This window comes from Ictidomys tridecemlineatus, chromosome 6, assembly GCF_052094955.1.
Source record: "Ictidomys tridecemlineatus isolate mIctTri1 chromosome 6, mIctTri1.hap1, whole genome shotgun sequence".
Lineage (NCBI taxonomy): Eukaryota > Metazoa > Chordata > Mammalia > Rodentia > Sciuridae > Ictidomys > Ictidomys tridecemlineatus.
Genome location: NC_135482.1, coordinates 9,435,959 through 9,463,767, shown reverse-complemented (window position 1 = coordinate 9,463,767; position 27,809 = coordinate 9,435,959). Strand labels below are relative to the sequence as shown.

Genomic DNA, 27,809 nt, shown 5'->3' with positions numbered 1-27,809 from the left:
CCAGCCACTGTCTTGGCCCTTCTGAGGCTGATGGAGAGAGGAGGGGTCCTGGGGCTGCCTGTGAAACTCTGTCACCATCTTGGGAGGTCAGCCATGGTGTCATCATCCCTCCCGACCCCCCCTTGCCCAGAAGAGGCCCTGCTCAGGGGCCTGTGGCTGCTGAGCCACCAGAGCGTCCCACCCAGCGGTGGGGGGCGGGGCTGCTGGGAGCCTTTGGGGGGGGGATGTGAAGGGGGGACTGCCCTCAGCACTTCCTCCTCCTGAGCTCAGCCCACAGGGCCACACTGCCCTGGAGGGACCCTGAGCCCCACTCCCCTAGGCCCCCAGCATGGCCTGTGCAGAGATGGGCCTGGAACCCCAGCAGGAGGCCATCCCCAGCTGTGGCTTACCCCCACCCAGGGGGCCGGGGTGCAGACCCGAGCAGGCAGAGGTCACGCGGTGAGGAGGCCCCAGCCCCGCGTGCCATCCTGAGCCGGGGTTCTCTTGTGAAGGGGAGGCTGGCCACCACCTCTCAGCAGACACACTCCCTAAGGACCTGGGAGGGCCCACATTTAAGAAACCAGTTTTACTTTGTCGAATCCAGTGTTTTCCTGGTCTGAACTTGGCTGCTGAGCCCTGTCCACAGAACAGCTAGGTCCACGCTGGTGGTACAGGGTGACAGGAGACACGTCCCCACGGGGGCCTCTTCCCTATCAGATCTCCACAGTGTGACTCATGCCTGTGTCCCACCTGAACAGCGCCGTGTGATCTCATCCTACTCCCCTTCCCTGAATGCCACGACACCTCCAAAGTAACTGCTGTTGGAAGGTGCCCAACTGAAGTCTCAGGGTCACATCTCAAGCATACTGTCCTACTGTCCCTGTAGGGCTTCAGGTTGGCTTGGAGACAGCATGGTGGGCTTAGAGTCGGGGCTAGTTCCAGTTGCCGTGCTGGTGCTGGCCTGCCATGTGACGACTGGACGTGCTTCCCTTTCTGGCCCTGAGGTCTCTTGTTTGAAAAGGTGGGAGGGACCCACTGGGCCTAAAGGCCCTTCAGAAGAGTCCCTGAGTCAAAGGACCCAGGCAGTTAAGGGACAGGGAATCCCTTCAACCTCAGACCCTCTGCCCTCCTGTCCTTGTCCACCATTGCTGCCCACCAGGCCAGTCTTGTCGGGGTGCCCCGGTGCAAGGCAGGCCCAGTCCTCAGCTCACGCTGGCACCCTAGGGGTGGGGCAGGGCAGGACATGGGCTAATAGCAGTCTGAGGGTCCCAGCAGGTTCTGACCAGAGGAGGGGCTCTTGTCCCCACTGCCTGGAAGGCCCTGTGTGGCTTCAGGCAGGCCTGGAGTTGGGCTGGGCAGAGTGCTCAGGGGAAGCAGCTCTTCTCCTGAAGGGTGACCTCCACCACCATGCCAAGACCATGGGACTTCCCGACATGGAAGCCACACTCCGGCCACCGTTAGGCCAGGGCAGCAGTTAGTCTTGGTAACCACGGCAAACCGCTCACCTGTTCAGACGCCAAGAGCAACGGGAGCCCTCCCCTGCTCCCTCAGTCTCCGCAGCCTCCTAGCCAGGGCGCAGGACCCAGGAGGCCAGCCTGGCCTGAGGCCACACCTGCAGCCCCTCCATGAAGTCTCAACTCCCCTGGGAAGACAGGAACTGAGGCTTGGGCCAGCTCCGGAGGTCACACATGCAGGGCCTGGAGTCTGCACCAACAGTCTAGAGAGGAGCTGGCCACCAGGCGCATGGCACTCCCGGCCCCAGAGCCTGCTCCTCCAGCCTCTGTCAGCCCTGACTGTGGTCCTCTGGAGCCGGGGCAAGGGCACACACTATCCTGGGGCTACTGATGGGAGGCCTTGTGCCTCAGCCCCACCTGAGGGTTCCTGGAAAGCCCTTTGGCTGGGAGCAAGGGTGAAGGAGTTTTAGAATCCCAGAGAGCACACCAGTGCCCAGCTGCTCTGGGCAGAGGCCACACAGCGCAGTGCCGGGCTGACCACAAACCAGCAATTTGTACAAATGTCTCAGATGGGATGCTGCCCCCGCCACTGCCGACCTCACAGCAGCCGCTGCCCCGCCTGCACCCTGCCTCCCCACAGACACCTCTCTGTCACACGTATGTTGGTGCAGGAAAATCCGTGCCAAGACCGTGGGGCCCCTCCAAGTGGCCACAGGTTGAAGCAGGGGCGAGGGCCAGTACTAATGGAGTTTCCAGGCGTTGCCACCATGGAAAGGAAAGCAACTGTGGGCTTTGGGGCTGACACCTGCCCTCTACCACTCAGCCAGCAAGGGGCCCTGGGCCAGTAGCAGCCATCTCATCTGTAAAATGGGGACAAAGACAAAGCTCCCTGGAGGAAATGCTAAGGACTGTGGGAGGCAGCAGACTCATCTCAAGGGTGACCTAGGCGGAGTGGGGTGAGGGCTCCTTCCACTGGGCTTTCGGCGGGATGGAAAACAAAGGAAACCAGAAATGGCCAGGTACTCTTCTAAGCATTTTCCACATTAATCTGTTTAAGCCTCCCAGCCCCCATGGTCCATCTTACCATGGGGACACCGAGGCAGGGGGTGAACCATCTTGGGCAAGATTGAGAGGTGAAGCTGGGCCCACCAGCTCCATGGCCCCCTACAGCTCTATCCTCACAGGTCCTCTCTTGCCATTCGGGTGGGCTATGTCCACAGGGCTCCCGGGACTACACACACTGCTGGGCTCCCAGGGATCCTGCATGGGCCAGATGAGTGCCAGGACTCCCCCCAGGAGGAGACACAACCTGGTGTAGAGCCAGGTAAGTCACAGGCCCCTTGGTTAGGAAAGGGACGTGGGAGGGGTCAGCTGGTCTGAGGCCTTTCCTCACCTGCATTTCTTTTTGTTTTGTTTTTGTGGTGCTGGGGATTGAACCCAGGGCCTTGTGCATGTGAGGCCAGCACTCTACCCACTGAGCCATATCCCCAGACCCCACACCTGCAGTTTCTAAAAATTCCACAATCCCAGTGATCCCAGCGTTCACTGATGGAAACTGCATGTGATCACAACATCTTTCCAAGGACAGCTTCAGACCCAAGCTCTGGGGCTTCCAGCCTTCTATGACTCCACAGCCCCGTGTGACATGAGAGGACCTAAAACACACCGGTGCCCAGCTGCTGACGACACCAGTCGTCCAGTCAAGAGGTACAGCAGCCCAGGCCAGGTCAGAACCAGAAGTCTCCTGGGTCCGGCTAGAGGGGAACCTGGATCCCTGGCTAGAGGGGACAGCCTGATACGATGCTGGCTGTTTCCACAGAAGCTGCAGCTAAGTCCATGTGGACCGGTCCCCTCCTAGACCAAGCCAGGCCTCACCCTCAGGAACCTTCAGACCAGATGAGCAGCTGGACAAGCCCAAGTCTGCTGTGGTTTGGGCTGGAGGTTGAGCTGGAAGAGGGCAGGAGCATGGTGGAGTCCAGAGACTTCCCCAGGTGGGAGAGCTGGCACCTGAGGTCAGGCTGCCAGCCTGGGAATCTTCAGCTTCCCAAGGCTGTGCCCAACAGGTTGTGCCCATTGCAGAGACAAGAAAACAGAGCCACAAGGAAGTTCTAGGATCTGGCTAGTGGGAAAGGTGGAAGGGAAGGACCAGAACCCCGACATCCAAACCCAGGCCCACAATATGCACTCTGCTCACCAGGGCTTCCCCACACCCTCCCCAGGATCCCTGGCCAGCAGCCTTCCTGTGGGGGAAAGGAGGTGGGGAGGGATCCCCTCACCCAGACCTGAGCCTTTGATCCTGGGGCCAGGATTCCACTCAGGTGGGCTCCCAGCTGGGAGCAGCTGCTGGGTTCCATCTCAGTTCCTCCAGCCTCCCATGGGGCCTGCCAGACCCTCCTTCAGGGACTGGAGGGGCCGCCAGTTTCCAGTGAGGCCCTGTTCTGGGCACTAGGAATGTGGAGATGTCTGAAGCCAAGGTGCTCCGTTTGGGGAGTGCCCGTCTGTCCACCACAGGCAGTAGGTGCTGGGCAGAGCTGGAACAGAACAGAAACCGACTTCATGAAGTGGAGGGAGCTGGGGCCTCTCCCACACACCCTCCCCTGATGCCTGCCGGCCACACTGGGAGGGGAAAGGACAGCCCTTTCTCAGAGGCTCATGTCCTGTATAACCAGAGTACCTGCTGGGCAGGCCAAAGAGCTGACTCCGGGAAACAGCGCCCACATCACCGACTTACAAAAAGGCAAGGGCAGGAGTTGGGGACATTTGCCAGGAGGAATGAGAGGAGAAGGGGCTTTACAGATGCAAGAAATTGGATCTGCTGAGGTCCCCCACAGGGGGACAAAAGCAGGAATTGGAAGGCTGGAGGAGCAGATGGGGGGTCAAGACAGCAGTGCACTAGGGACTGGGGTGCAGAGTGCCAGGGACTTGTCCCAAGGTAACAGCAGCCGGTGGTCCCAGAAGTCAAAGCTCCCAGGCCGCCAGCCAGCAGGGACAGCCGGGTCAGAGGTGCTCTGGGACAGGGAGCCGGGGCCACATCCCTCTGCCGGCCCCAGGGACAGCCCGGGTCAGAGAGGCCCCTGTCCTGGGCCTCCCTCCCAGCCGCGCAGCCCTCCTTTTCCTTGAGAGGGGTGCAAAGGTTGTTTGTACCCGAGGCCCGCGCGACGGAGGGCGGTGGCGGCCGCGGCTTACCTGCTTCCCGCCACGGGCGGGGCCAGGCGGGCGGGGAGGAGCCGGGCGCACGACCTGGGGACCGCGGGCGGCCGGCCGGCGGGACACTCGCGGGGCGGCCGAGCGAGGGTCGTGGGGGGCCCGGAAGCCCGGGGAGAGCGGGACGGCAACTTGGAGAGAGGAGTGACCTGGGGGCCGGGGGCGGAGTCGGCGGGAGGAGGCAGCGGGGCGCGCGGCCCAGGAAGCCGAGCGCCGCCCACCCATCCGGGCCAGGCGGCGCGGGAGGCAGCGCCGGCGCCCGCCCCGACCCCCGCCGCGACCCCGCGCCCAGGCCGGCCCCACGATGATGAAGCGGCAGCTGCACCGCATGCGGCAGCTGGCCCAGACGGGCAGCTTGGGACGGTGAGTGTCACCCGCTTCCAGCCCCGCTCTCGCCCCGCAGGACCCGAGAGGGCGCGGAGAGTGGGGGACGGGTGGGGGAGGCAGGGACAGCTGGGCAGCCGCCCTCCAGCCGCTAGAACCCTGCCCTCTCCTCCCCACCGAGGCCGCCGACTCCAGGGCAGAGCTGGCCTCTGGGGAAGGGGCGCCCCAGCCCCGATTGGACGGGGCTGCGTGGGGGAGACCGCCCCGACCAGGGACCTGGCTCTTCTCTGCCTCCGCAGCCTCGGAGTGATCGTCCTCCCTGACCTCACTTGTGCCCTCCGGACAATGGGGACAGTTAATCACTTCTGGCTGTTAGGTGGGGGAGGGACCCAGACCTTGGGGCAGGGGAACAGACCCAGTCCTGGTCTGGAGAGAAGCCACTGTCCCTGTCCTGCCCCCTCTGGTCCCCTCCTCCTGCCCACAGGCCTCCTGCTTCTTGGTCCTGCTTCTGCTTTTCTCCAGCCCAGGTGGAAATGTCCCCTGGTCTCCTGGTGCCCTCCCCCAGCTCCTGAGCTGGCAGAGCAGAGGCCGGAAGTTTGGGGAGCCTCTGAAGGCCTGTCCTCTGCTCCTTCCCCAGCTGAGTTCCCCATTCTGTGGTCCCAGGGGAAGGGACCGCGTGTCCAGAGACCAGTTCTAGTCTCACACTGGCACAATCGCCTGTGTGCGCCTGGGCAGCCAGGCCACCCTGCGAGGGGCCTCAGCATCCCTGTGGGTCCCCCAGAGGGGACCCAGAGGCTGCCCGCTCCTGCCCACAGCTAGTGTCCAGAGTCTCCTGTGCCCAACAGCCCAGAAGTCCCTGCTCCCACACTTCCCATTCTGGGGCCAGCCTAGGCCTCCTCTTTCCGGGAAGGCTGACAGTCTGCAAGGCGGGCAGAAGAGAGGCCTTGCCCCTGCCACCCACAGCTGGGCCCTGTGGCCCTCCCACCCACTCAGGACACAGCCCCAGGTGGAGGAGGAAGTCATGTATCCTCTTCCACCCCTTGGAATGTGCTCTAACTGGGATGAGGCAGGCAGGCCACCCAGCGTGGCCACACCTGGGAGGGGCACTGGAAGCCACCGGGGTCCCAGTGCCCTGGGGGGGGGGCAGGGAGGCAGGGGTTCCTGAACCTGCTCCACATCAACTGTCCCCTCCCCGCAGCACTCCTGAGACTGCCGAGTTCCTGGGTGAGGACCTGCTGCAGGTACGTGCCTGGGCCCGCTGAGGGAGGCAGGCCTGAGCAGGCTGCCTCAGAAAGGCCCTTGGGGACACTGGCTGGGCCCCATTGGAGTCATTCCCCTTGCTGTTGGCTGCGGGGTCGCAGGAGGAGGAAAGAGAAGGCAGTTTCTGCTCTAGGGAGGCAGCAGGGCAGTGAGGGAGGACAGCCACCCCGGCCCACAGCCACCTCTCCCTCGCAGGTGGAGCAGCGCCTGGAGCCCGCCAAGCGAGCAGCCCACAATGTCCACAAACGGCTGCAGGCCTGTCTGCAGGGCCAGAGTGGGGCCGACATGGACAAGCGGGTGGTGAGTGGGGGTTCCTGGGAGGACCCAGGCAGGAGGTTTCTGTCCAGTGCAGGGGCAAGGTAAGGGCTGGGCTCTCCCTTGCCAGTGTGAACCTCTGCACCTAGGTCAAGAGACTGCCTCCCAAGGCCCTGGGGAGGTACCTCACTCCTGAAAGCCCTGGCTTCCCCATCCCTTCCTGGCCCTGCCCCTCTGCACCATCCCTGTGGGCCCCCGCTGGCCTCTGACAGCACCTGAGCCTTTCTGTCCAATCAGCTCACAGAGCAGTCTCCCTGGGCAGCCTCTGGAGGGAGTGGCCTTCATGCAGGATTTTGAGGGACACTCGCTGGTATTATCTTGATCCCTCGATGCCACTCAGCTGCTAAGACATGATCAAGCCTGTCTCACGGGGGGGCTGCGAGCCCCAGCAGGAGATGCTATTTACACATGAGGAAAATAGGCTTAAAGTCCCTCACCTAAGATCCACAACTAGCAAGGGACAGAAGTCCAGTCTGACCTTTGGTCTCTGATCCCAAAGCTAGGTGCTGTCTGTCTCTCCAGGTGGGAGAGTGGGGGAGTCAGTCAACAATTTAATGTGGCCAGAACATGGGGTTGGCAAGAGGGTGCCATGGCAGGTTTGAGCTCAGCACTCAGAGGTGGCCAGGTCAGCCAACTGTTACACCCTGGGGCAGGGGAAAGAGTCCCACTCCAAGGCTAGCTCCTCCTTTTTTTCCCTCCAACTGTGTGACCTTGGGTAAGTTCCCTACCCTCTCTGTGCAGTAGTTTCCTAGTCCTTGATGGGACTTTGGGATTCCTTCCTGCCCAGTTAGGTGACTTCTAGAAGGGAGGGAAGGGGACCTCAGATGGGGGGTTCTGTACGTGGTTATAAGGAGACGTCACCTCTTCGTCCCTGTCATTCAGTCTTCACTACCCCCTGTGTCTGGCCCTCCTGGGTTCCCTCCCCTCTGCCTGGGGCTTGCCCGAGGGAGCTCAGGCAGGGTGGGGGGCAGGTGCCCTCATGCTCACAGCCCATCCCACATTCCCTGCAGAAGAAGCTTCCCCTCATGGCCCTGTCCACCACCATGGCCGAGAGCTTCAAGGAGCTGGACCCCGATTCCAGCATGGGGTGAGCAGAGAGGACCCCACCCTCATCTGAGGATACTGGAAAGTGATCCTAGGTTGGGAGGGGTCCAGGTCGGCAAGAGCATCCACACCAAAAGATGACCGGCTGGGGACAGGGTCCCCTTCGGTGAGGGTGGCCAGGCCTGAGAGAGCCTGGAGGAGGGGCCCCACCAAGTGCTTCCAGGTGGGGCGAGGGCCGCGGGACTCTGGCCCACGGGCGCTGTTCCACAGGAAGGCCTTGGAGATGAGCTGTGTCATCCAGAACCAGCTGGCCCGCATCCTGGCCGAGTTTGAGATGACCCTGGAGAGGGATGTCCTGCAGCCACTCAGCAGGCTGAGTGAGGTGACCCTGTCCCCTGCGCCAGGTCCCACCCTCCCCAGCTCCCAGCTCCCTCCCTCTGCCCACTGAACCTTCCCCTCCCTGCCCGCAGGAGGAGCTGCCAACCATCCTTAAGCACAAGAAAAGCCTGCAGAAGCTGGTCTCCGACTGGAACACCCTCAAGAGCAGGTAGGGCCTGGGCCTGGGTCAGGCCACAGCTCTGAGACCCCTGCCACACTAGGAGACCGCGGGGCCCACTGGGTAGTGTGTGCTTGGGCCCATGGCTGGTCCGTGGGAACACATGTGGGGAGGGTACATGAGAGGCTGTGTACGTGCTGGTGACAGCCAGTGTCATGGGGAGCCCAGTGTCACGGTGACCCCTAGGATACCTGCAATCTCCAAGATCCCTGAATGGCAGGAGGCCCATCCTGCTCCGAGCTTAGTGGTTGTCATCACCACACCCAACACCAGGGGTCGCCCCAGAGCCCTCTCACCCAAGCCAGGAAGAGGCCCAGGATTGGTGTCTGCCCACCCTAGAATGCCGTGCGGTCAGGTGTGCGGAGGGGACCCTTGGCTCTGGACACGCCGTGGGGCTGGTGACCACCCCCCGTTGGGATCACCCCCAGGCTCAGCCAGGCCGCCAAGAACTCAGGCAGCAGTCAAGGCCTCGGCGGCCCAGGCAGCCACGGCCACCCCACCACAGCCAACAAGGTGGAGACGCTCAAGGAGGAGGAGGAGGAGCTGAAGAGGAAGGTGGAGCAGTGCAAGGTGAGGACACCGGGCGCGGGGTGGCAGCGTGGGACTGTCCCCATTCACAGATGAGGAAAGGAAGCTCAGAGAAGTGACCTGATTCTCCAAGGCGGCAGAGCTGGGATCCAGGCAGAATCTGCTCGGCCACCACCTCGTGGGCACCACTGTCTGCACCATGCCAACCCCCGGGAGGCGGGACGCGGTGTGTTTGCTGATGAGTGAGTGACAGGACGATTGCCCCCAGCCTCACCTGGCACACGCCCTCCCCTCTCTGTCCCAAGGATGAGTACTTGGCGGATCTGTACCACTTTTCCACCAAGGAGGACTCATATGCCAACTACTTCATTCATGTGAGTCCAAGGCCCGGCTTCGCCATCTGCCACTCGGCGGGTGGAGGAAGGGCCAGGGCCTGCGGTGGGGCCGGGGATCCGCTCTGTGGATCTTTCTCAGCTTCCCTCACTTCCCTCGGGGATGTCTATCTGTCCCCACAGCTTCTGGAGATCCAGGCTGATTATCATCGCAGGTCGCTGACTTCACTGGACACAGCCCTGGCTGAGCTGAGGGACAATCACAGTCAAGCAGGTGGAGACATGGCTGGCCAACCCCACACCCCCAACTGTGCCCTGCCCAGAGCCAGTTAAGAAGCTAGCACCCCATCCTGAAGGGCAATAGGGAGCTATGGTTGAGTTTGGAGCAGGGGCAGTCTGGGTCGGGTTTGTGTGGACGGGTTGCTGCAGCCACTGTGAGCCTAGGAGTCAGAGGGAGGAGAGGGGCCTGGCCTAGGCAGAGGCAGTGGCCAGTTCAGGAAGTATCATGGGTGCTTTCAAGTGTGTGTGGAGTAAGGGGTAAGGTGATACCACCTTGAGGGTACTGGGGTGCCTGTCCACCCCGGCCTGACAGCCCAGGGGCCTGTCTCATCCCTGCAGACCCCTCCCCTTCGATGACGGCCGCCCCCTTCTCCAGGGTGTATGGGGTGTCACTGGCAAGCCACCTGCAAGAGCTGGGCCGGGACATTGCCCTGCCAATCGAGGCCTGCGTCCTGATGCTGCTCTCTGAGGGCATGCAGGAAGAGGTGGGACCACTGGGGCAGCGGGGGCTTTAGGATTTAGCATTGGGACTGTTAGGCAGCCCTGTCCTGGGGCTGTCATTCCCGGTTAGAGCACGGGTCCCCAGAGAAGGCCCGGACTCCTACTACTGAACTGATGGCCTCCACGTAATGATGCTCCACTTCATGCCCCTCCAGCCCTGGGAGGGAGACCATGTGGCTCTATTTTGCAAGGGGGAAATGGAGGCAAAGAGATAAACCTGCCCAGAGTCACACGAGGAGGTGTCATTGCTGCCAGGAGCTCCACAGTGCCGTCACTGTCCCATGCTGGCCCGTATCTGTCCCCTGCACCTTAGCATTGTGGGTACCTTGGCCCTTTCAGCCCGTGCTGGGCTCCCCTCTCTCCCCGCTCCTCGCCAGACTCCTGTCTCCAGCTTTCCCAGCTCTCCCCTGGGGTTCAACCCTGCCTCTTGCTCAGAATTATGGGCCTTGAGAGTTGGAAGGTTCACAGACCCTGTGGTGTGCACCCGCCCGCCCGCCAGCCGGCGGGGACACCCAGGCCAGTGAGGGCCTGCCGGCCACCAGCCTGTGGCCCTCCGGCCCCCTCTCCACCCTCACCTGCCGCTCTTGCCCCCCAGGGCCTCTTCCGTCTGGCCGCTGGGGCCTCGGTGCTGAAGCGCCTCAAGCAGACGATGGCCTCGGACCCCCGCGGCCTGGAGGCGTTCTGCTCGGACCCCCACGCCGTGGCAGGTGCCTGCTGGAGGGAGCCCTGGGCAGGAGCGGGGACACGGGGACGGGGCACAGCTGCCTGAGATGATCCGTGACAGTTTGGCTTTAAGATCTCTCTTCACCAAGAAGACACCAAGGACACTTGGGGCTCCTGTTGGTGGTGACCCCCTGAAGTACATTTTCCCAGCATCACGATCACTAAACATTTTGCCAAACGGGTCTGAGGCCCCAAGGAACTCTCAGGCCTGGACATGTCCATGGGACACACGGAGAGCTGGGCCTGAGGGTGCAGAGGGGCCATTTGGGGGCTGCCTCTGAACTTACCCTGCTCCTGCCAGGTGCCCTCAAGTCCTATCTTCGGGAGCTGCCAGAGCCCCTGATGACCTTTGACCTCTACGATGACTGGATGAGGGCGGCCAGGTGAGGACTGGGGGTGGAGAGGAGGCGGCTACAGAGGCTCAGCCTTGGGCTCACCGGCTGTCTCCCTCCTCAGCCTGAAGGAGCCTGCGGCCCGGCTGGAGGCCCTCCGAGAAGCGTGTGGCCGCCTGCCCCAGGAGAACCTCAGCAACCTCAGGTGAGCCCGGGCCACCTCCACCTCTGGCCGTCCCCAAGTTGAGTCTAGTCCCAGAGACTAGCTGGGACTCAGGAGCCCCAGGCCTCCGTCCAGGTCTGTCACTGTGTCCCAAGCAGTAGTTCTGAAAACACAGCTTAGTGGATATATATATATATATATATATTTAATACTGTTATTGAAATAAACGAAACCTACACCCCTAAGCCACGCCCCTGCCACTGCTGGCCCTGGGCAAGAAACTTGGTGTCAGCACCTGGTCATTAAGTCTCTGCCTCAAGGGTAGCTGGGAGGACTCTCTTCCTAGCCCTTGCCAACACAGTTGGGCCAGCTAAACTATTAAAACGTTTAAAATCAGCCAGGCGCGGTGGCGCACACCTGTGATCCTAGTGGCTCGGGAGGCTGAGGCAGGAAGATCTCAGGTTCAAAGCCAGCCTCTGCAAGTTAGCAAGGCTCTAAGCACCTTAGTAAGACCCAGTCTCTAAATACAAACTAATAAGGGCTGGGGACGTGGTTCGGTGGCAGAGCGCCCCTGGGTCCAACCCCCAGGACTGTAAGAGTGAGACAACAAAAATCCCCGTCTTCAGCCCCCTGTTTGGAAACCCTGGGCTGGGAAGTCCTCGGGACTGAGGGGCACCGGTGGGTGTCCGTGGCCCAAGATGCTCTGCCCGGCCCAAGCCAACCTCCTGCCCCAGGTACCTGATGAAGTTCCTGGCACGGCTGGCCGAGGAGCAGGAGGTGAACAAGATGACGCCCAGCAACATCGCCATCGTCCTGGGGCCCAACCTACTGTGGCCGCCTGAGAAGGAAGGGTGAGGGCCGAGGGCCGGGGACCAGGAGGGAGCAGTCCCCTCCCCAGCCACCTGCTGTTTACCTTGCTGGGCCTCAGTTTCTCCTCCGTGGAGTGGATTGAGCAGCTCCTATTCCCAAGTCTGCTGTGAGGAGAAGCCCAAAGGGACTAGGGACCCCACAGAGCTTTGGAAACAGGCATTCTGGGGACTGGCGGTCGTGGGTGGATGACAGCCTGGTGCCGCAGCTGGGAGTCCAGAGCTCCTGTTCCCTCTCCACCCCACCATCCAGACGGGCCTTGGGGAGTTACCCTCCCCAAGTTATCACGGGAAGGGGCCCGTGATCGGCTAGTGATGTCTGTCATGGGTGAAGGACAGGGACGTGATCCGTTTGCCTTCAACGGATGGTCTCTGAGCTTTCTGAGAACTGGGACTTCATCCGTGTGTCCCCAGTGCCCAGCACAGGGCCAGAGTCGGGGCCACTGGAATGATACCTAGTGGATGACCCTCTGCATCCCCCGTGTTGTGCCAGGGACCAGGCCCAGCTGGACGCGGCCTCCGTGTCTTCCATCCAGGTGGTGGGCGTGGTCGAGGCGCTGATCCAGAACGCAGACACCCTCTTCCCTGGAGGTGAGTGCTGTCCTCGGGAATGCATCCATGGTCACCTGCCTCCCAGCCCTGGGCCCCGAGACCAGCCTCAGTCCCCGGGAGCTCCTCCGGAGCCTCCTCTACCCCGAGCCTCAGTCTCTCTTCTGAGCAACGGGGGTGATCCTGTCGACCTCTTGGGACTGTCACCAAGCCCATGTGGGGTGGGAGGGTGAAGCCCAGGTCCTTCGCAGGAAGGGAGGGTGGCCCTGACCCTGAGAGGCCGGCGGAGACCTGAACTCGAGACCTGCTCCTCCCGTCTCCAGACATCAACTTCAACGTCTCAGGCCTCTTCTCAGCCCTCGCCCCTCAGGACAAGGTCAGCAACAGGCCTGCGTCCGAGGAGCTGCCCCCTGTTGCTGTGCCCACCCCAGCTGCCACCCTGGCCCCAGCGCCAGCTTCAGTGGCCCCCAAGGAAAGGTGAGAGGACGAGCATGCCTGGCCCTCTGCCGGCCTGCAGCCCCCAGCCTGGTCTCCCGGTGAGGAGGGGGTGATGGAGACCGAGGCCCTGCTCCCCAGCCTCGCGCGTCCCCTTGTGTGGTGTTGACGGAGCACTTGCCATGTGCCGAGCACACTTCAGGCCCTTGGGATTTAGGAAACTGGGAGGAGACTTTTCTAGAATTGGTTTACACCTTCTAGTCTTCTCCCTGCTCCTTTAAATCTGGAAGAGATCCTGGGCATGCTGCCTCCATAACCCGCGGATGGCCGGGTCCACACCTTAAAGGTCCTCAGATGAGCCGGGCAAACACTGCCCCTAGAGCTCTTATTCCAGGCCACAAGGTCACACGGCAGGCAGGGCCACAAACCCTGGCCAATGCCAGAAGCATCTTCCCAAGGAGATCTGACCTGGGGACACATCCCCAGCATAGCCACAAGGTGACGGGAGTGAACTGGGGGACCCACTCTGCCTGAGTCTCCCCAGGATCCGGGTGACTTCTGGGACACAGGCCAGCTTGACCCTGCTCCTCTCCTTCCTGTGGCAGGACAGAGGCTGAGGCCCCACCCCGACCAGCCTCCCCCAAGGTCAACAGGAGCCCCCCAGAGACAGCGGCCCCAGCAGAGGACACGGTTCGGAGGAGTGAGTTACTGGGGTCTAGGCAGAGAAGGGGACAGAGGGTGGGCAGCCCCAGTCCAGCCCAGCTCTTAGACCACAGGGGCCAGGAACAGAGCTGGTCTAAGCCCACATTTGCCACCTGGGCAGTCCAGGGTCAAATTCCAGTTCTGTGACCTTAGGCAGGTGACATCATCTGCCTGGGCCTCAGCCTCATCTTCGGTGAGGTGGCACAGTGACCGCACCATCCCGGGGAGGCTGTGTGGGAATGAGCGGGGCTGCAGGGGGAGTGGGGCTCGGTTAGGCAGCGTGAGCATGGGTGTGTCCCGGGCCCCAGAAGCCCAAGACCACGGAGGGCAGAGGGGCGTCTTCAAAGGGGACGGGGAGGGCCTGGCACCTCTGGTTTGTCCACCTGTCAACCTGGCTGAGGTGGCCTGGGGAGCAGGTCATTCAACCCCGGGAAGCCCTCCCAGCCAGGCTTCTGGAGCTTTCCACCTGGTACACTCTGGAGCTGAGAGGCACCGCAGCAGTGTCAGGAGGTGCCAGGCCACGCAGGGACCTTCCTGGAGGAGGGGGAAGATGTTTGTCAAAGTGGGCAAAAGAGTCACCCCAGGTCCCGGCCAGCGGAGCTAGGGTCAGAGTCCAGGCCTCCTCCTGGCTCCCCCCAGCCCTCGACTGCGTCGGGGTCAGAGCTGTGGGGGGACGGTCTCTGAGAGCCAGAGTTTCTGAGAGGGGGGAACAAGACCCCAGTGTCATGGGGACAGGTGGCACACGTTGATTGGATACGTCCCTGCACTGTGCCCACGGGCTGATTAGGTGGCCACACTGGGGTCAGCTCTAGTGATGGGATCTGGCAACCAGCGGCAAAGATCAAAGGGTCAAGGTGGTTTCAGAGGACAAGTCCAGTGAGGAGAGAAAACTGGGCGACGTGGCAGAGGAGCAGGAGGGACCGGCTGCTCCCCTAACCTGGTGGCAGCGCAGGGTCTGGAGGGCTGAGGAGCTTGACGGAGACCCAGAGGAGGGGCCAGCTGGGAATCCCCGGCAGAGGTGGGCAGCATGTGGCCAACTGACCTCGTCCCCCTCCTTCCTCCGCAGCCAAGCGCCCGGCGCCAGCCAGGCCCACCATGCCACCTCCGCAGCTCTCCGCCACCCGCTCGTCCCCGCCAGCCCCGCCCCTGTCCCCTGGCTCCAGCAGCCCTGTGACACCCCGAGCTCTGCCCCGCCGTCTGGTGGGTAGCAGCCTCCGGGCCCCCACTGTGCCACCTCCGTTGCCCCCTGTGCCCCCTCAGCCAGCCCGGCGCCAGAGCCGGCGTTCACCAGCCTCTCCTGGCCTGGCCTCCCCGGGGCCAGCCTCCCCCCACCCAGTCTCCATGAGTCTGCCTGCACAGGCGGACCTGGGGGCGACCACAGGGGACAGAGGGGTCCCTGAGGCTGCAGCTGTGGCCCCCACCCCCCCAGCTGTGCCCCCTCAGCCCCGGCCCAGGGGCCTAGCCTCGGAGACCGATTGAGCAGGCAGCTCCTCCCTGGCTAGCCCTCCGCGTCCCCTCCATGTCCCCTCCCGCCTGGACCTCCCAGGACAGCCTTGCCCCTCCCAAGGAGTAGAACCTCCAGCTTCCCCCCACAAGTGCCTTTGTGCCCACTGGGTCACCCCCACGGCCAGGAGGGCTCAGGACAGTCCTCCAGAAATTGCCTTTTCCTTGTCCAGCCTGGACCTGGGCCCCCACCCGACTCCTCACTCTCTGGCAGGGTCCCAGGGAAGCCACCAGAAGGAAGGACAGGCTTGCCTGCTCACGAGACTTATTTTTCTCTTGCCAGTATATTTTTTATAAGGCAGGTCAATAAATTATTTTGGATAAAACTGGAGCCCTGCCCTAATGATAGTTTTTATTTTTTGTCCTCAAAATAAAGAAGCCACTTTATCAAGGGGAAGAATGACATGTCCCCTGGCTCCCTTCTTCCTTCCAGCCAGCGCGGGAGCCCCTTCTTAGCTGCACCCGCCCGGGCTTCTCTGTTCAATCCCCCAGGGGAGTGGATGCCCTTAGCTCCTGCAGGGGAGGAGGTTGAGGCTGGAAATAAGTGACTGCTAAGGTCACGCAGCCAGGCGCGGGCCTGGGACCAGAATGAGGTCTGAGGTTCCCCACAGCTGGGCAGTCCACTCAGCTTCCCGGGAACGCCGCCGATTCCTCGTAAGAGACAGTCCCTCCACGACGGTGGTGTTCTGAGGGTCAGTGGGACGCTCCTGTGAGCGCCAAGCACCACCTTGTGCACAGACGCGCCTGGCAGTGCTGGTGCTGCTACTGCATTTCCCCACCCCGGGGGGCAGGCAGGGCTCCCCAGGAGCAGGAAGGGATCCGTTCACAACCTTCCCAAGGCTGCTGTGTGGCCGGCCTGCGCTGGCTCCCCAAGTCAGGCTGCACCCAGGAGCTTCTGTCAGGGCACTGGAGGCCTGTGTTAGCAGCCTAGTTAGGGGGACCCCCAACAGACCCTGAGGTGTGTTCAGGGGAAGGTTCATCAAAGAACCCTGGGGGAGAATTCCTGGGGGAGGCAGCCTCTAAGGAGAGTCCTCCAGGAGCCAGCGAGAGGAAGAGCAGAAACATTCCAGGCAAAGGTCAGAGGCCAAAGGCCCAGGGCACTGGGGAATAGAAATAGTCCCCTAGGGGATCTAGGGGGTGAGGAGAAGAAAGGGTTAAGCCTCCAGTGGCCCACACCTCTAATCCCAGCTACTCAGGAGCCTGAGGCAGGAGGATCGCAAGTTTGAGACCAGACAAGAATGGGATCGGAAGTAGAATTAGATATACGCCATGTATGTATAATATGTTAAAATACACTTCCATGTGTACCTAAAAAGAACAAATTTTTTAAAAGAAAAAAAAAAGTTTTGAGGCCAGCCTCAGCAATTTAGCACCCACAGCAATTTAGTGAGACCCTGTCTCAAAATAAAAAATAAAATGGACTGGGGGCTTCCCTAAATTCATTCCCCAGTACCAAAAATAGATTGGTCTGGGGTTGTGGCTCAGCAATAGAGCGCTTGCCTAGCAAGTGCAAGGCCCTGGGTTCCATCCTCAGCACCACATAAAAATAAATAAAATAGGGCTGGGGTTGTGGCTCGGTGGTGGAGCACTCGCCTAGCTCGTGCAAGGCCCTGGGTTCCATCCTCAGCACCACAATGAATAAAATAATTGTGTCCAACCACAACTAAAAAAAAATAGTATAAATAAAATAAAGTTTTGTGTCAAACTACAACTTAAAAATAAATATATATTCTTAAATAAACTAAATAGATAATTAAAAAATCATCGAACTGCTAGACACAGTGGCTCACGCCTGTAATCCCAACTACAGGAGACGCTGAGGCACGATGGCAAACTCAAGGCCAGCCTTGGAAACTTGGTGAGACCTTGCCTCAAAATAAAATTTTAGCTGGGTGCAGTGGTGCTGTTGTAGGGACAGACAGGCAGAGCACCAAAGACAGCAGGAAACAGTTTTATTTGGCCGCAGCCAGGTTCAGGGGGCACAGCCTTTGCTGTAACCAATCAATCCCCTGAACCCCGAGTTCAGGGAGTTTCAGAGTTTTATCCCCAGTGTGTAAGGGGAGGGCTCAGAAGCTCACAGTCTGCAGAAGTTCACATCAAAGCAGCTTTTTCTTTCACTGTTCTGGGCAAGTTAACCCTTCAAGGACAACACCTGAGAAGGGGAGAGCTTCTTCTCCCCTTTCTTTCCTTCCCCTGCCCGCTGTTACCATGGGCCCAGTTGTAACTTATCTTAAAAATGTAGACATCTCTGTGAAGCCCAGCTCAAGGCCAGAGGCCTGGTTTGCACATTTCTACAAACTACTATATTGGATACATGTTTGTGAAAACTAGTAAGGAGGTGTCCAGCACCTGGAGTGCTGTTATCTTCCCAGCCAGTGGCCAGGGTGACAAGAAAATAGGAAGTTTATCTACATTGGACTCTTTTTCTGACAGTCCTAAAATCAGCCATGGTGAAGAGGGCTTTTCTGTGGAGCAAGGGGGTGCCACTTCAGTGCATGCCTGTAATCCCAGCAGCTCAGGAGGCTGAGGCAGGAGGACCGTAAACTTAAAGCCAGCCTCAACAAAAGCGAGGCATAAACAACTCAGTGAGATTCTGTCTCTAAATAAAATACAAAATAGGGCTGGGGATGTGGTTCAGTGGTTGAGTGCCTCTGAGTTCAATCCCTGGAACTCTCCCAAAATAAGATAAAATAATATAAAAATTTTAAAAAGGAGCCAGGGGTATACTTCAGTGGCAGAGTGCTTGCACAGCACGCAAGAGCCCTTGGGGTTTACTCCTAACTCCTCCCCCCACCACCCGCCAAAAAAAAAAAAAAAGCATCAAATTGTCATTTCAGGCCTTAAGCATCTTATCAGATGTAAATTACACCTAAAAAAAATAATAAGTTTCCCAGGGGACTCTACAGCACGGCCAGCATGGAGAACCACTGGCCTAAACCAAGGGCCCGCGTCTAAGATACCGTGTGCCTCTCGTCCCAACATTTTTCTCAGGATTTGCTTAGAATTGGACCACGGTCCAAAGGTCAGTGAGATTTGAGCCCAAAACATTTCTCCTAGCATCTGTTTTCCTCCTAGCAACCACTCCTCCTAAGCCTGTGATTGGTTGGCGACGGTGAGGCTTCTTTGCTCCGTGTCTTCTCTTCGTAGCTCTTTATTTGTTAGAATGAGCGTCCGTCTCCCAGCCTCCCACCCCTTTAAGGAGCAAGTGGGAGTTGAAACAGCCTCCACTGGCCCAGCAGAGCGAGGGGGCGGGGCCAAGGGCCAAGCCGGTTCTTCATTGGTGCCCTCCTCTCGGTGGCGGCACAGTGCCGCCCCTTTCTCCAAGTTCTGTACGCTAGCGTCCGCGCTCCTCTCGAACTCTCTTGCTCCCATTGGCCGCAGGCCAAGCCAAGACCCCGCCCCCTGCCCTTCCAGCGCACTGATTGGCCTGCACGTCGGGCGAGCGCGCCGTGCCCGCGGAGGGAGAGCGGCAGGGGCGTGCAGGCAGCCAGCCGGCTGCATGGCGCGCTGCGAGCGGCTGCGCGGCGCGGCCCTGCGCGACGTGCTGGGCCGGACGCAGGGGGTCCTGTTCGACTGCGACGGGGTGCTGTGGAATGGCGAGCGCGCGGTGCCGGGCGCTCCGGAGCTGGTGGAGCGGCTGTCGCGGGCCGGCAAGGCGGCGCTGTTCGTGAGCAACAACAGCCGGCGCGCGCGGCCCGAGCTGGCCCTCCGCTTCGCGCGCCTGGGATTCGGGGGGCTACGCGCTGAGCAGCTCTTCAGCTCCGCGCTGTGCGCAGCGCGTCTGTTGCGCCAGCGTCTGCCCGGGCCGCCGGACGCGCAGGGCGTCGTGTTCGTGCTCGGAGGCGAAGGGCTACGTGCCGAGCTGCGCGCCGCGGGGCTGCGCCTGGCAGGGGACCCCGGCGACGACCCGGGCGTGGAGGGCGGCGCAGCCACGCGCGTGCGCGCCGTGCTCGTGGGCTACGATGAGCACTTCTCCTTCGCCAAACTGAGCGAAGCGTGTGCGCACCTGCGCGACCCTGAGTGCCTCCTTGTGGCCACCGACCGCGACCCTTGGCATCCGCTTAGCGACGGCAGCCGGACCCCGGGTGAGCACAGAGCTGGCAGGGAAACAGGTGGAGGGGTGACCACTCATCCCTGGGGCGGGTACAGGTGGCCAACAGGAGAGATGCGAAGGAAGCCCCCACGCAGCAAGAACCCAGAATGCTTTGTGTCCGCACCTGGTAATTCCTACCTGAGAGGGGCAGTGATGGGGTCCCTGTTTGATGATAAGCCCAGGGAGTGAGTTAGATAAGCAGGTGGAATCCAGGTGTCCTGGACTTCCGGAACTAGCCTCCTGGGCTCCTGTCATTCTTGCCTTATCCACCATGGGTTCGGGTTTGGAGAAGCCTGGAAGGATCGGCTCCCCCCCACCCCTGTGGGAGGGTGAGGCAGGCTAAGGCAGGTGTGTGGACAGCAGGCAGGTGGAGTGTGACCTGACTTCCAGTTCCATTTGTACGCTGTGTAATCTTTTTGGGTTACATAACCTCCAGGCGGCTGCCTGGGTGCAGAATGGAAATGCCGGCCACCTGAGGGAACAGTGATGCGAGGGAGTGACTGGCACCTAGTAGTTGGTCAGATGGTGCGTGTTGTGGCCGAGTCCTCCCACGTGTGAGGAGCTTCATGAAGCACTTTGACGTCTGTTTTCATTTGATTTCCAAATTATTCCAGAGATGGGAGTATTATCCCACTTGCATTTTTTGGTACCAGGGATTGAACCCAGGGGCACTCGACCACCGAGCCACATCCCCAGCCCTTTTTTGTATTTTATTTAGAGACAGGGTTGTCTTGCTGAGTTGCTTAGGGCCTTGCTAAGCTGCTGAGGCTGGCTTTGAACTTACGACCCTCCTGCCTCAGCCTCCCAAGCTGCTGGGATTACAGGTGTGCGCCACCACACCCAGCTTGTCCCACTTCTTAATTAAACTGAGGCAAAGAGAAGTCCAGGCAGAGCCAGAACAGGCCCAAGACCTCCCTCTGAAAAAGTGAGCTGCCCAAGAGGACACCGTAAGTTGGTGACAGAGCCAGGGAACCCGGACTTGGCTCTGGCGATACACCCCGTCCAGAGCACTCTTCCCTGCTGTCTTCTTGGGTGCTCCTCCCTGTGGGGAGGGCAGGCGCAGGCACAAGCTCCTTGGTCACAGAGTGTTCAAGGTGGACTAGAGCAGGATGTGGCAGAAGCCAGTGGGCAGTGATGAGTGTGTACGACGGTCAGGCAGGGGACAGGGACAGATCTCTGTCATTCCCTCTCTGTGGGTCCCTGCCCCAGACAGTCCTTGATACCATATCCTGGGGGCGGAGTAGTATTGACTGAGGGGAGGTAGGCCCTGGATAGTGATGGGCTGGAGGGAGGGCTTCCTGGAGGAGGCAAGTCAAGGGCAGGGTGACAGGGAGCAAGGAGACGCGGTGCTATGATGGGGTGGCAGGAAGGGATTCTCTATCCCTGGCCTCTTCTGGCTCTGCCTTGGACTTATCTGCCACTTGACCCCATCAGCCTCAGTTTCCCCATAAATCTGCAGGGAGGGCCGCAGAAGGTGGTCACGGCTGCTGAGCTCCCCGCCTGCGGGCCACGCTGGGAAGTGTTTTCCCTGGAGTCCCCGAGGCTCAGGTTAAGGCTCTGGGGGGAGAGGTTCCCCAGGGCCGAGGAAGGGTGGTGTGGGGTGCTGGGGAGAGGTGCCCTGCCAGGCCTCCCTCCAGGCTGCTGCTTAACCAGCCCCAGGGTCTGGGTACCCATGAGGCTGGGACCACCCGCCCTGCTGGTCACTCCTGTTGCCTGGAGGGGGAGGCAGAGGCTCAACACATGCAGCGCTGTGGTCATGTCCTGCAGAACTGAAGAGTGGTGATTTGAAACACTGTTTCAAAATGGTGAAAGTGTTGACAGAGGCCCCTGGTGTGCATCAAATCTAAAATAACACCGATCCCCCACCCCGAGGTCCCCTCCCCCACCCCATGGGCCTCCTAGATTATGCGCGGACCTTGTTGCCACACGGCAGCCTCTTGAACTGCAAATACAGTTATCAGCGTCCAGACAGCAGCTGGGTTGCGGAAGGCGATTGGTGGACACTGTGGCCGCCCAGGCAGCTGGACCCACAGACTTCCCTACCCGTGCTCACCCGAGGAAGGACTTTTGTTGTGTGGGCTGCTCTGTCCTGTGTCTGGCATCGGGTTGGGCCTCAGTAAACATGAGCAGGATGAATGAAGTGGGACGCGGGGCCCAAGGGTGACCACTCCATCTGGGGAAAGGAAGGTGCTGGTGCCTGAGACCTTTCTTGAGCCAAGAACACCACTTTGGAGTGACTCGGGGAGTCCTTCCCATCCCATTCTTAAGGAAAGCAGCAGCTGGGCGGAGCTCGTGGTAGAGCAGCGTGAGTTCAGTCGCCGCACAAAACAAACCAACCAGAAAACAGGCAGGCTGCTCCGGGGCAGTGCCAGGGAGAGGCTTGCCAGGTGCTGCTCTGGCTCCTGCCCTCCCTCGCCTCTGCCCTGATGCTGTGGTACTGGCGAAGTTCCTTATCTGAAGGCTGCAGGGCTAGGGGTTCTTGCTGTCCCCACCCATTCTTCCTTTCTGTGCCTTTGGCTCAGCGAAGTGGAGTGGAGAAGGGAGAGGGGGCCCAGGGTGTTTGGCCGGGCCGTTGGGTGCTGAGAAGTGGTTCACAGCTGGTCGAGCTCAGTTGACGCCGCTCACTGGCTTGGGGGTGAGCGCTCCCACGTGGCTGGCTCAGATCTACCGCGGGGCGCTGGAGGCCCCTGACCTCAGAGCTGGGGAGATCCAGTGGCATCTCCATCCTCACTAGTGTAAATGACCTCAGCGCGCAGGTTGGTAAATGTGTGGAACGGTGAACCGTGTGCAGTGGTACACCCATGTAATCCTACTGGGAGGCTGAGGCAGGAGAAGCACAAGTCTGAGGCCACCTGAACAATGTAGCAAGCCTTGTTTACCCTGTCTCAAATTTTAAAAAATCAGGAAGGCTGGAGTGGTAGGTCAGCGGTGGAGCGCCCCCAGGTTCAATCCTCAGCCCTGCCAAAAAAAGTGATATAATAAGTAGTTAATGATTGGGTTTTGAGAGTCTATTTTTTTTTCTCTCTCTTTTCCCCAAGCCAGGAGCTATACCACTGAGCTGCTACATCCCCAGCCCTTCTTATTTTTGAGATATTTTCTCACTAAATTGCCCAGGCTAGCTTCAAACTTGGTAATCCTCCTGCCTCGGCCTCCCAAGCTGCTGGGGTTACAGGTGTGTGCCACTGCGGCCAGCGGTAGTTGACTTTTTTAGTTGTGTCTTCTTTTAATCACTAGCTCACAAAATTCCCCATAAAATGAAACCATCCACCCTCCCAAGCCAGCCCAGCCAAAGACTGGGCGAGGCCCCCCAAGTGCAAGGTGCCTTGCTGCCCCTGGGTAAGTTCCTTGGTGTCACTGAGCCTCAGCTTTCCCATCTGTGACGCAGGACCCATGAGCACCAGCTCAGCCTCTGATAGTCCAGGACGTGCCTAGTCAGTGGGTCCTCACGTGGTCACCTCTCAGGACGCCAGTGTGAAGGGGCGAGACTGTGGGACAGGCACAGGACTCCCGTTGTGCAGCCGGCTGGTCCTGGGCGGGGGCAGGACTGGCCTTTCCTGACAGGCCACCTATTGTTGGACTCTTGGGCTGGTTCCACGTTTGGCCTGCGGTGGTCACTGTACCCCACTCTGCGGGCGTGTAGCGTTTTGTATCCAGTTGGCGCTCTCTGGTGATCACTGCCCTTGGCTTGAGGACAGAAGTGGGAACATTCTGCCCTGCTGCATTCCACACAGGCTGGGCCAGTGTCCAGCCACACGTGCCGTCGGTGATGTGCTTTTCTTTGTACAAAGCCCTGGCCCCCGTGGTGCCCACAGCATCCCTTTGGAGGAAGGTATTACTTGGATTCCTATTTTGCAGCAAGTCCCTGGAAACTCCAGAGAGGTTAAGTGGCTTGCCTGAAGGCACACAGCTGCCAGAGTAAAACTGAACTTCAGGCAGGACTGACTGAATCAGCCCCGTTTACCTGCAGTGGCCCCTTGAGCCTTTACAGTACCCATGGGAGAGGAGTGTCACCCGTGTCCTCTTTAGAGCTGGGGATTCAGAGGCACTGGGAGGTTCACTAGCCCTCCCAGGAGGGACGGTGGAGGAGTTGGAGCACAGGCCTCTGGGTGTGGGGTCCGTGCCGTCCACACACACCTGGGAGCCTGCGACAGCCGTGCCCGGCCTTTCCTGGGCCACTCTGCCTCCCAGATTCTGGCTCCAGGGCCTGATTCCGTCCCTGGCCCCTCCACCCCCGCTGACCGCTGCTCCTTCTGTCCACAGGCACCGGGAGCCTGGCAGCCGCCGTGGAGATGGCCTCGGGGCGCGAGGCCCTGGTGGTGGGCAAGCCCAGCCCCTACATGTTCGAGTGCATCACCGAGCACTTCAGTGTGGACCCTGCCCGCACACTCATGGTGGGCGACCGCCTGGAGACCGACATCCTCTTCGGCCACCGCTGTGGCATGACCACCGTGCTCACGCTCACCGGCGTCTCCCGCCTGGAGGAGGCCCAGGCCTACCTGGCGGCCGGCCAGCACGACCTGGTGCCCCATTACTACGTGGAGAGCATCGCGGACTTGACCGAGGGCCTGGAGGACTGAGCCCACCCGCCGCAGCCCAGCCCCGTCCTCCCCTTTCTGAGCCTGTAGGTGGAGGCCCGGGGCAGGAGTCTCCGCGGCCCACAGCCCCCTCCTCTGGCCTCTGCACTGGGGGCCTGGGACCCAGGGAGGGTCTACCGGCCACTGCCCTCTCCCAGCGATGGCCAGGCTCTCTGCTGTTCCAGGAGCCGCCCCAGCAGCCTGAAGGCCCCCTGGCCTGACCCAGCCTCCCCCTCCTTGAAACATGGGCGCTGGTGCCAACTGAGGAGTCCCTGCCCCTTCGCCCTCCCTGGGCCCTCCAGAGCCCTGCCTGTCCCTGGGGTTGTCCCCTTGGTTCCTGACCAGTCGGAGTCTCGGAACCACAGCCCTCGCCCTGAGGGCTCCATTCTGAAGCCAAGTAACAGTGGTTCACTAGTGTTGGGTCCTGAGTGGACCACATAGGAGCCGAAGGAACAGTGACCCTTGCATGTCCTGGAGCCCATAGGGCTAGGTGACAATGATCGGAGAACGTCCTAGGTCCTGGGTGGACCCATCAGTAATAATGACCCACTGGTCTCTTAGATCCCAAATAGAATGATCCAAAAGTCCTAGAGACAGTGGCCTCTTGACAATCTGGGTCCAAATGGAGCAGCCAGGGGTACCGAGTCGGTACGTTAAGGGGCCAAGTTTGAAGATACCCCTCCCCAAAGACTGTGACCAAAAGCCCCACCCCTACCTGATCCCGGTACCTGTCCAGTGTTGAGGTGGCCATGGCTCGGGCAGGCTTCTTGCCCCCTTTGTGGTCAGTGTTTGCTGTGCCACCTTTACCCCCCTCCTATTATTTATTTATTTATACTGTGTGACAGTGACGTGGGGGGGCTGGGCCTTCCCTGCCCCCTCCCTGGTTGTAACCAGTCCTCCCTGCTTAATAAAGTCTGAGTGGGAGTGCACACGCGTGTCTGGCCCAGGAGCGGGCCTGCGGGGCCTGTCTTCCGGGTGCTCGCCCACCCGTGACCTTGCCCACGGGACGATCTGCCGGTTCCGGAGTGTTCTCTGCTGCAGTAGTGCCCTCACTTTCCACCCCCACGTTAGTGAGTCATTTTTCTTTCTGGTGGTGCCAGGCGTAGAACCCGGGCCTTACCCAGGCAGGTGCTCTGCCAGGGAGCTGGGCCTGCTGGGTCTGCACCAGTTTCTTTCAGCCCTTTGGAAACCCTCGGGTCTCTACCACCGTCCCCCCACTCATCCCGTTTCACAGCCCGGGAAGCTGAGGGTGGGGGGTGGGGCGCACCGCTGGGCTGTGACTTGGATTTGCCTTGACTGCGGCGCTGCAGCCCCTGGAGAGGACAGGAAGGTGCAGGATGAGGTTTCCACCCCCAGCAGCTCAGGTGAGATGCTCGGGAGTGTGTCCCCCTGCTGCACCCCAGGGCCACCAAGGGGCAGGGACGGGATTGCTCCTGGCCTGTCTTGACTTGCCACTTGTGCTTTCTCCTGCACAAGTGCTCCTTCCTGCTCAGCTTCAGTGTCTGCAGAGCCAGGGCTGGGGTTCCTGCGCGGGGACCCTCTCCCGCCAGGATTCTTTGGGGGAGGAGGAGGCCTGGGCAGACCTGGCTGCAGCATGCAGTCAGAGGTGTGGGTTCTCTGAGGTGGTTCTGGCACCCGCCAGGCAGCACCCAGTGTCCCAGGGCAGACTCTCATTGGCTGGGCTTATGTCACCTGCCCACGTGGTAACCCAGACCCTGGGGATTGGACACAGCTGTCCGCCACCCGGATCATGGGCCTCTCCCCCAGCCGAGGTCCCAGCCGGCACCTGACAGCCGTTCCTCCCTCCTGTGCCAACGGAACCCTGACGTCCCTGGGTGTAGTTGGAGGCACCCTCCTCCGAGCAGGGAAGTGGATGAGTTTAAAGCTTGGGTTGAAACGGTCTCCGTTACTTGATTCCTCCTGGTCTCCATGGTCCTAGGTGCCGTAGACAGTGACCAAGGAGACAGGGTCTGCTAGGAACTGTGGGAAGGCTCACCTCCTTGTTAAAGGCCACGCACGGTGAGGGGCTCGCTCTTCTCCGCTTCAGATGTGGTGCTGGGGGCTGCCTCGTGATTCCGCTGCAGGTGGCAGGGCAGAGAGGCCAGAAGAACTTACAAGTGTTTCCCCAAAACTTTATTGTTTACTTATTGAGACAGAACCTCACTGTCGCCCAGGCTGGCTCCAACTCCTGCACCTGAGGTGTCCTCCTGCCCCAGCCCTCCTGGTGCTGGGGCCATGCAGGCTTGGGCCTCTGTGCCTGCGCCTCCCGCTTTAGTCTAGAAGTTGCAAACCAACAGAAGAGTGCAAGAGTGGCTCCAGCACCCCCAAGTCCTTCACCAATGTCGCCAGTTGTTCACATTTGCCCGGTTTGCCAACGGCTCTCTACATATTACTTTTTTTTTTGGTCCTGGGGATTGAACTCGGGGGCACTCGACCACTGAGCCCCATCCCAGCCCTATTTTGTATTTTATTTAGAGACAGGCTCTCACCGAGTTGCTCACTGTGGCCTTTAACAACAGTGAGGTAAGCCTTCCCACAAGTTCCCAGCAGTTGCTGAGGCTGGCTTTGAACTCGCGGTCCTCCTGCCTCAGCCTCCCGAGTCCCTGGGATCACAGGCGTGCAGCTTACATATTTACATTTCGAACCATTTGAAAACCTGTTACAGATGTTAACAGGCGTTATCGGGGTCCACTCCCCAGGTCCTTCAGCTGGTCCTCCTAAGGGCAAGGACTGGCTACGGAGCTGCAGTCTGTGATTGCTCAAGGACTAGATTGCTGATGATTTCCCTGAACCACTAAATAATCCTGCCAAAACCCTCCACAGCCCTGACTTCAGAGAACACTTTCCCTTGATTGTAAAGTAATTTGGTTGAGTTTTCTGTAACCTGCAGATACAAACCTCCTGGTACACGAGCGTCAGACGCACCAGAGATCAAAGATCGCCATGTACCACACTAGAGACTTTTTCAAGACATAATATCTGTATCTCTCTACCATATAACTTTAAGTATACTTTTATACTTTTGTTTTAGACATTCTCTCTCTGTCAGGGTCATACTGAGGACTGACTGACCTCTAGAAATACTTGGAAACACTTTCAAAGTGAGAAAAACCCAACCTACAAAGTTGTTTCCCAATGGAATGACATTTTTATGACCAACCAAGCTAATATTTCATTAAGTTTGAGCACAGTAAATGTGTGGATTTCAGCTTTGAAGTTTTATGTTTTGGAGCCAATACATTCCTCCCCCCCCCCACCTCCGCTTTGGGTCTCAAATATTTTCTGAGCTTAGCTTCCTGTGAGTCTTTGACTTCAAAATAAAATGCTAAACTAAAGAGGCTCAGACCTGAGCCCTGCAGGGTCAGGCCAATTAAGAAAAAGGTCTGGGCTCCACGCAGAGGAGGGACAGTTCCCCAAAGGGAGTGGGGGGTCTGTGATCACAAGGGGGACAGACCCCAGTTGAGAGGCAAAGGGCCAGCAGCTCACTGGAGTGAGGAGTGGTTAAAGGGGCAGGTGCCCAGGACCACAGCCTTCTCTCCTGGCTCAGCTCCCTGGGTGGGCTCGGTCAAGGGACCACCCTCTCTAGATGGTTTCTGCACCATGAAGCTGTGTCACGAAACAGGGGAACAGACACCTGGCATGATGGGAAAGCTAAGGCAAGAGGACCAGAGTTCAAGGCCAACCTCAGCAACTTAGTGAGAACCTTCCTATCTCAAAAAATGAAATATAGCTGGGCACAGTGGCGCTCACTGGAATCCCAGCGGCTCGGGAGGCTCAGGCAGGAGGATCGCGGGTTCAAAGCCAGCCTCAGTAACTCAGTGAGGCCCTAAGCAGCTTAGCAAAACCCGGTCTCTGAAAATAAAAAAAGGCTGGAAATGTGGCTCAGTGGTTAAGGGCCCTGGGTTCAATTCCTGGTACCAAAAAATAAAGAATAAATTAAAATATAGTGCCCTGGTTCAACCCTAGTCTTGGAGGAAAAGCAGGGTCCCTCCTACTTGATATCTAGGACTCTGAGCTGGCGGGGCAGGGGATGGCGCCTGTGTGGCTTCCAGCCCTCCAGCCAGTGCCAGCTGGAGGAAGCACAGCCTCCATC

At 59.9% G+C, this 27,809-nt stretch overlaps 2 protein-coding genes and 1 long non-coding RNA gene across 3 annotated transcripts; 2 read left to right on the top strand and 1 right to left on the bottom strand.

The window, feature by feature from the left end:
- Positions 1 to 3,535: 3,535 nt before the first annotated feature.
- LOC110597846 (uncharacterized) lies at positions 3,536 to 4,759 on the bottom strand. The gene is made up of 2 exons (XR_002483636.3): positions 4,620 to 4,759; positions 3,536 to 3,964 (listed from the first exon to the last, which is right to left on the bottom strand). It is a non-coding gene; the product is annotated as an uncharacterized LOC110597846 (long non-coding RNA).
- A 71-nt stretch (positions 4,760 to 4,830) lies between these two features.
- Sh3bp1 (SH3 domain binding protein 1) lies at positions 4,831 to 15,380 on the top strand. Its single transcript, XM_005322271.5, has 18 exons — positions 4,831 to 5,000; positions 6,160 to 6,202; positions 6,417 to 6,521; positions 7,547 to 7,623; positions 7,851 to 7,962; positions 8,051 to 8,127; positions 8,565 to 8,706; positions 8,970 to 9,038; positions 9,180 to 9,270; positions 9,615 to 9,760; positions 10,372 to 10,483; positions 10,801 to 10,882; positions 10,956 to 11,036; positions 11,729 to 11,845; positions 12,354 to 12,451; positions 12,733 to 12,886; positions 13,450 to 13,544; positions 14,613 to 15,380. Exons 1-18 carry the CDS (start codon positions 4,942 to 4,944, stop codon positions 15,023 to 15,025), a joined length of 2,073 nt encoding a protein of 690 aa, XP_005322328.2. The 5' UTR covers positions 4,831 to 4,941; the 3' UTR covers positions 15,026 to 15,380.
- Positions 15,381 to 18,478: 3,098 nt separating this feature from the next.
- Positions 18,479 to 24,645, top strand: Pdxp (pyridoxal phosphatase). Its single transcript, XM_005322270.4, has 2 exons — positions 18,479 to 19,134; positions 23,403 to 24,645. Exons 1-2 carry the CDS (start codon positions 18,549 to 18,551, stop codon positions 23,717 to 23,719), a joined length of 903 nt encoding a protein of 300 aa, XP_005322327.1. The 5' UTR covers positions 18,479 to 18,548; the 3' UTR covers positions 23,720 to 24,645.
- The last annotated feature ends 3,164 nt before the right edge of the window (positions 24,646 to 27,809 follow it).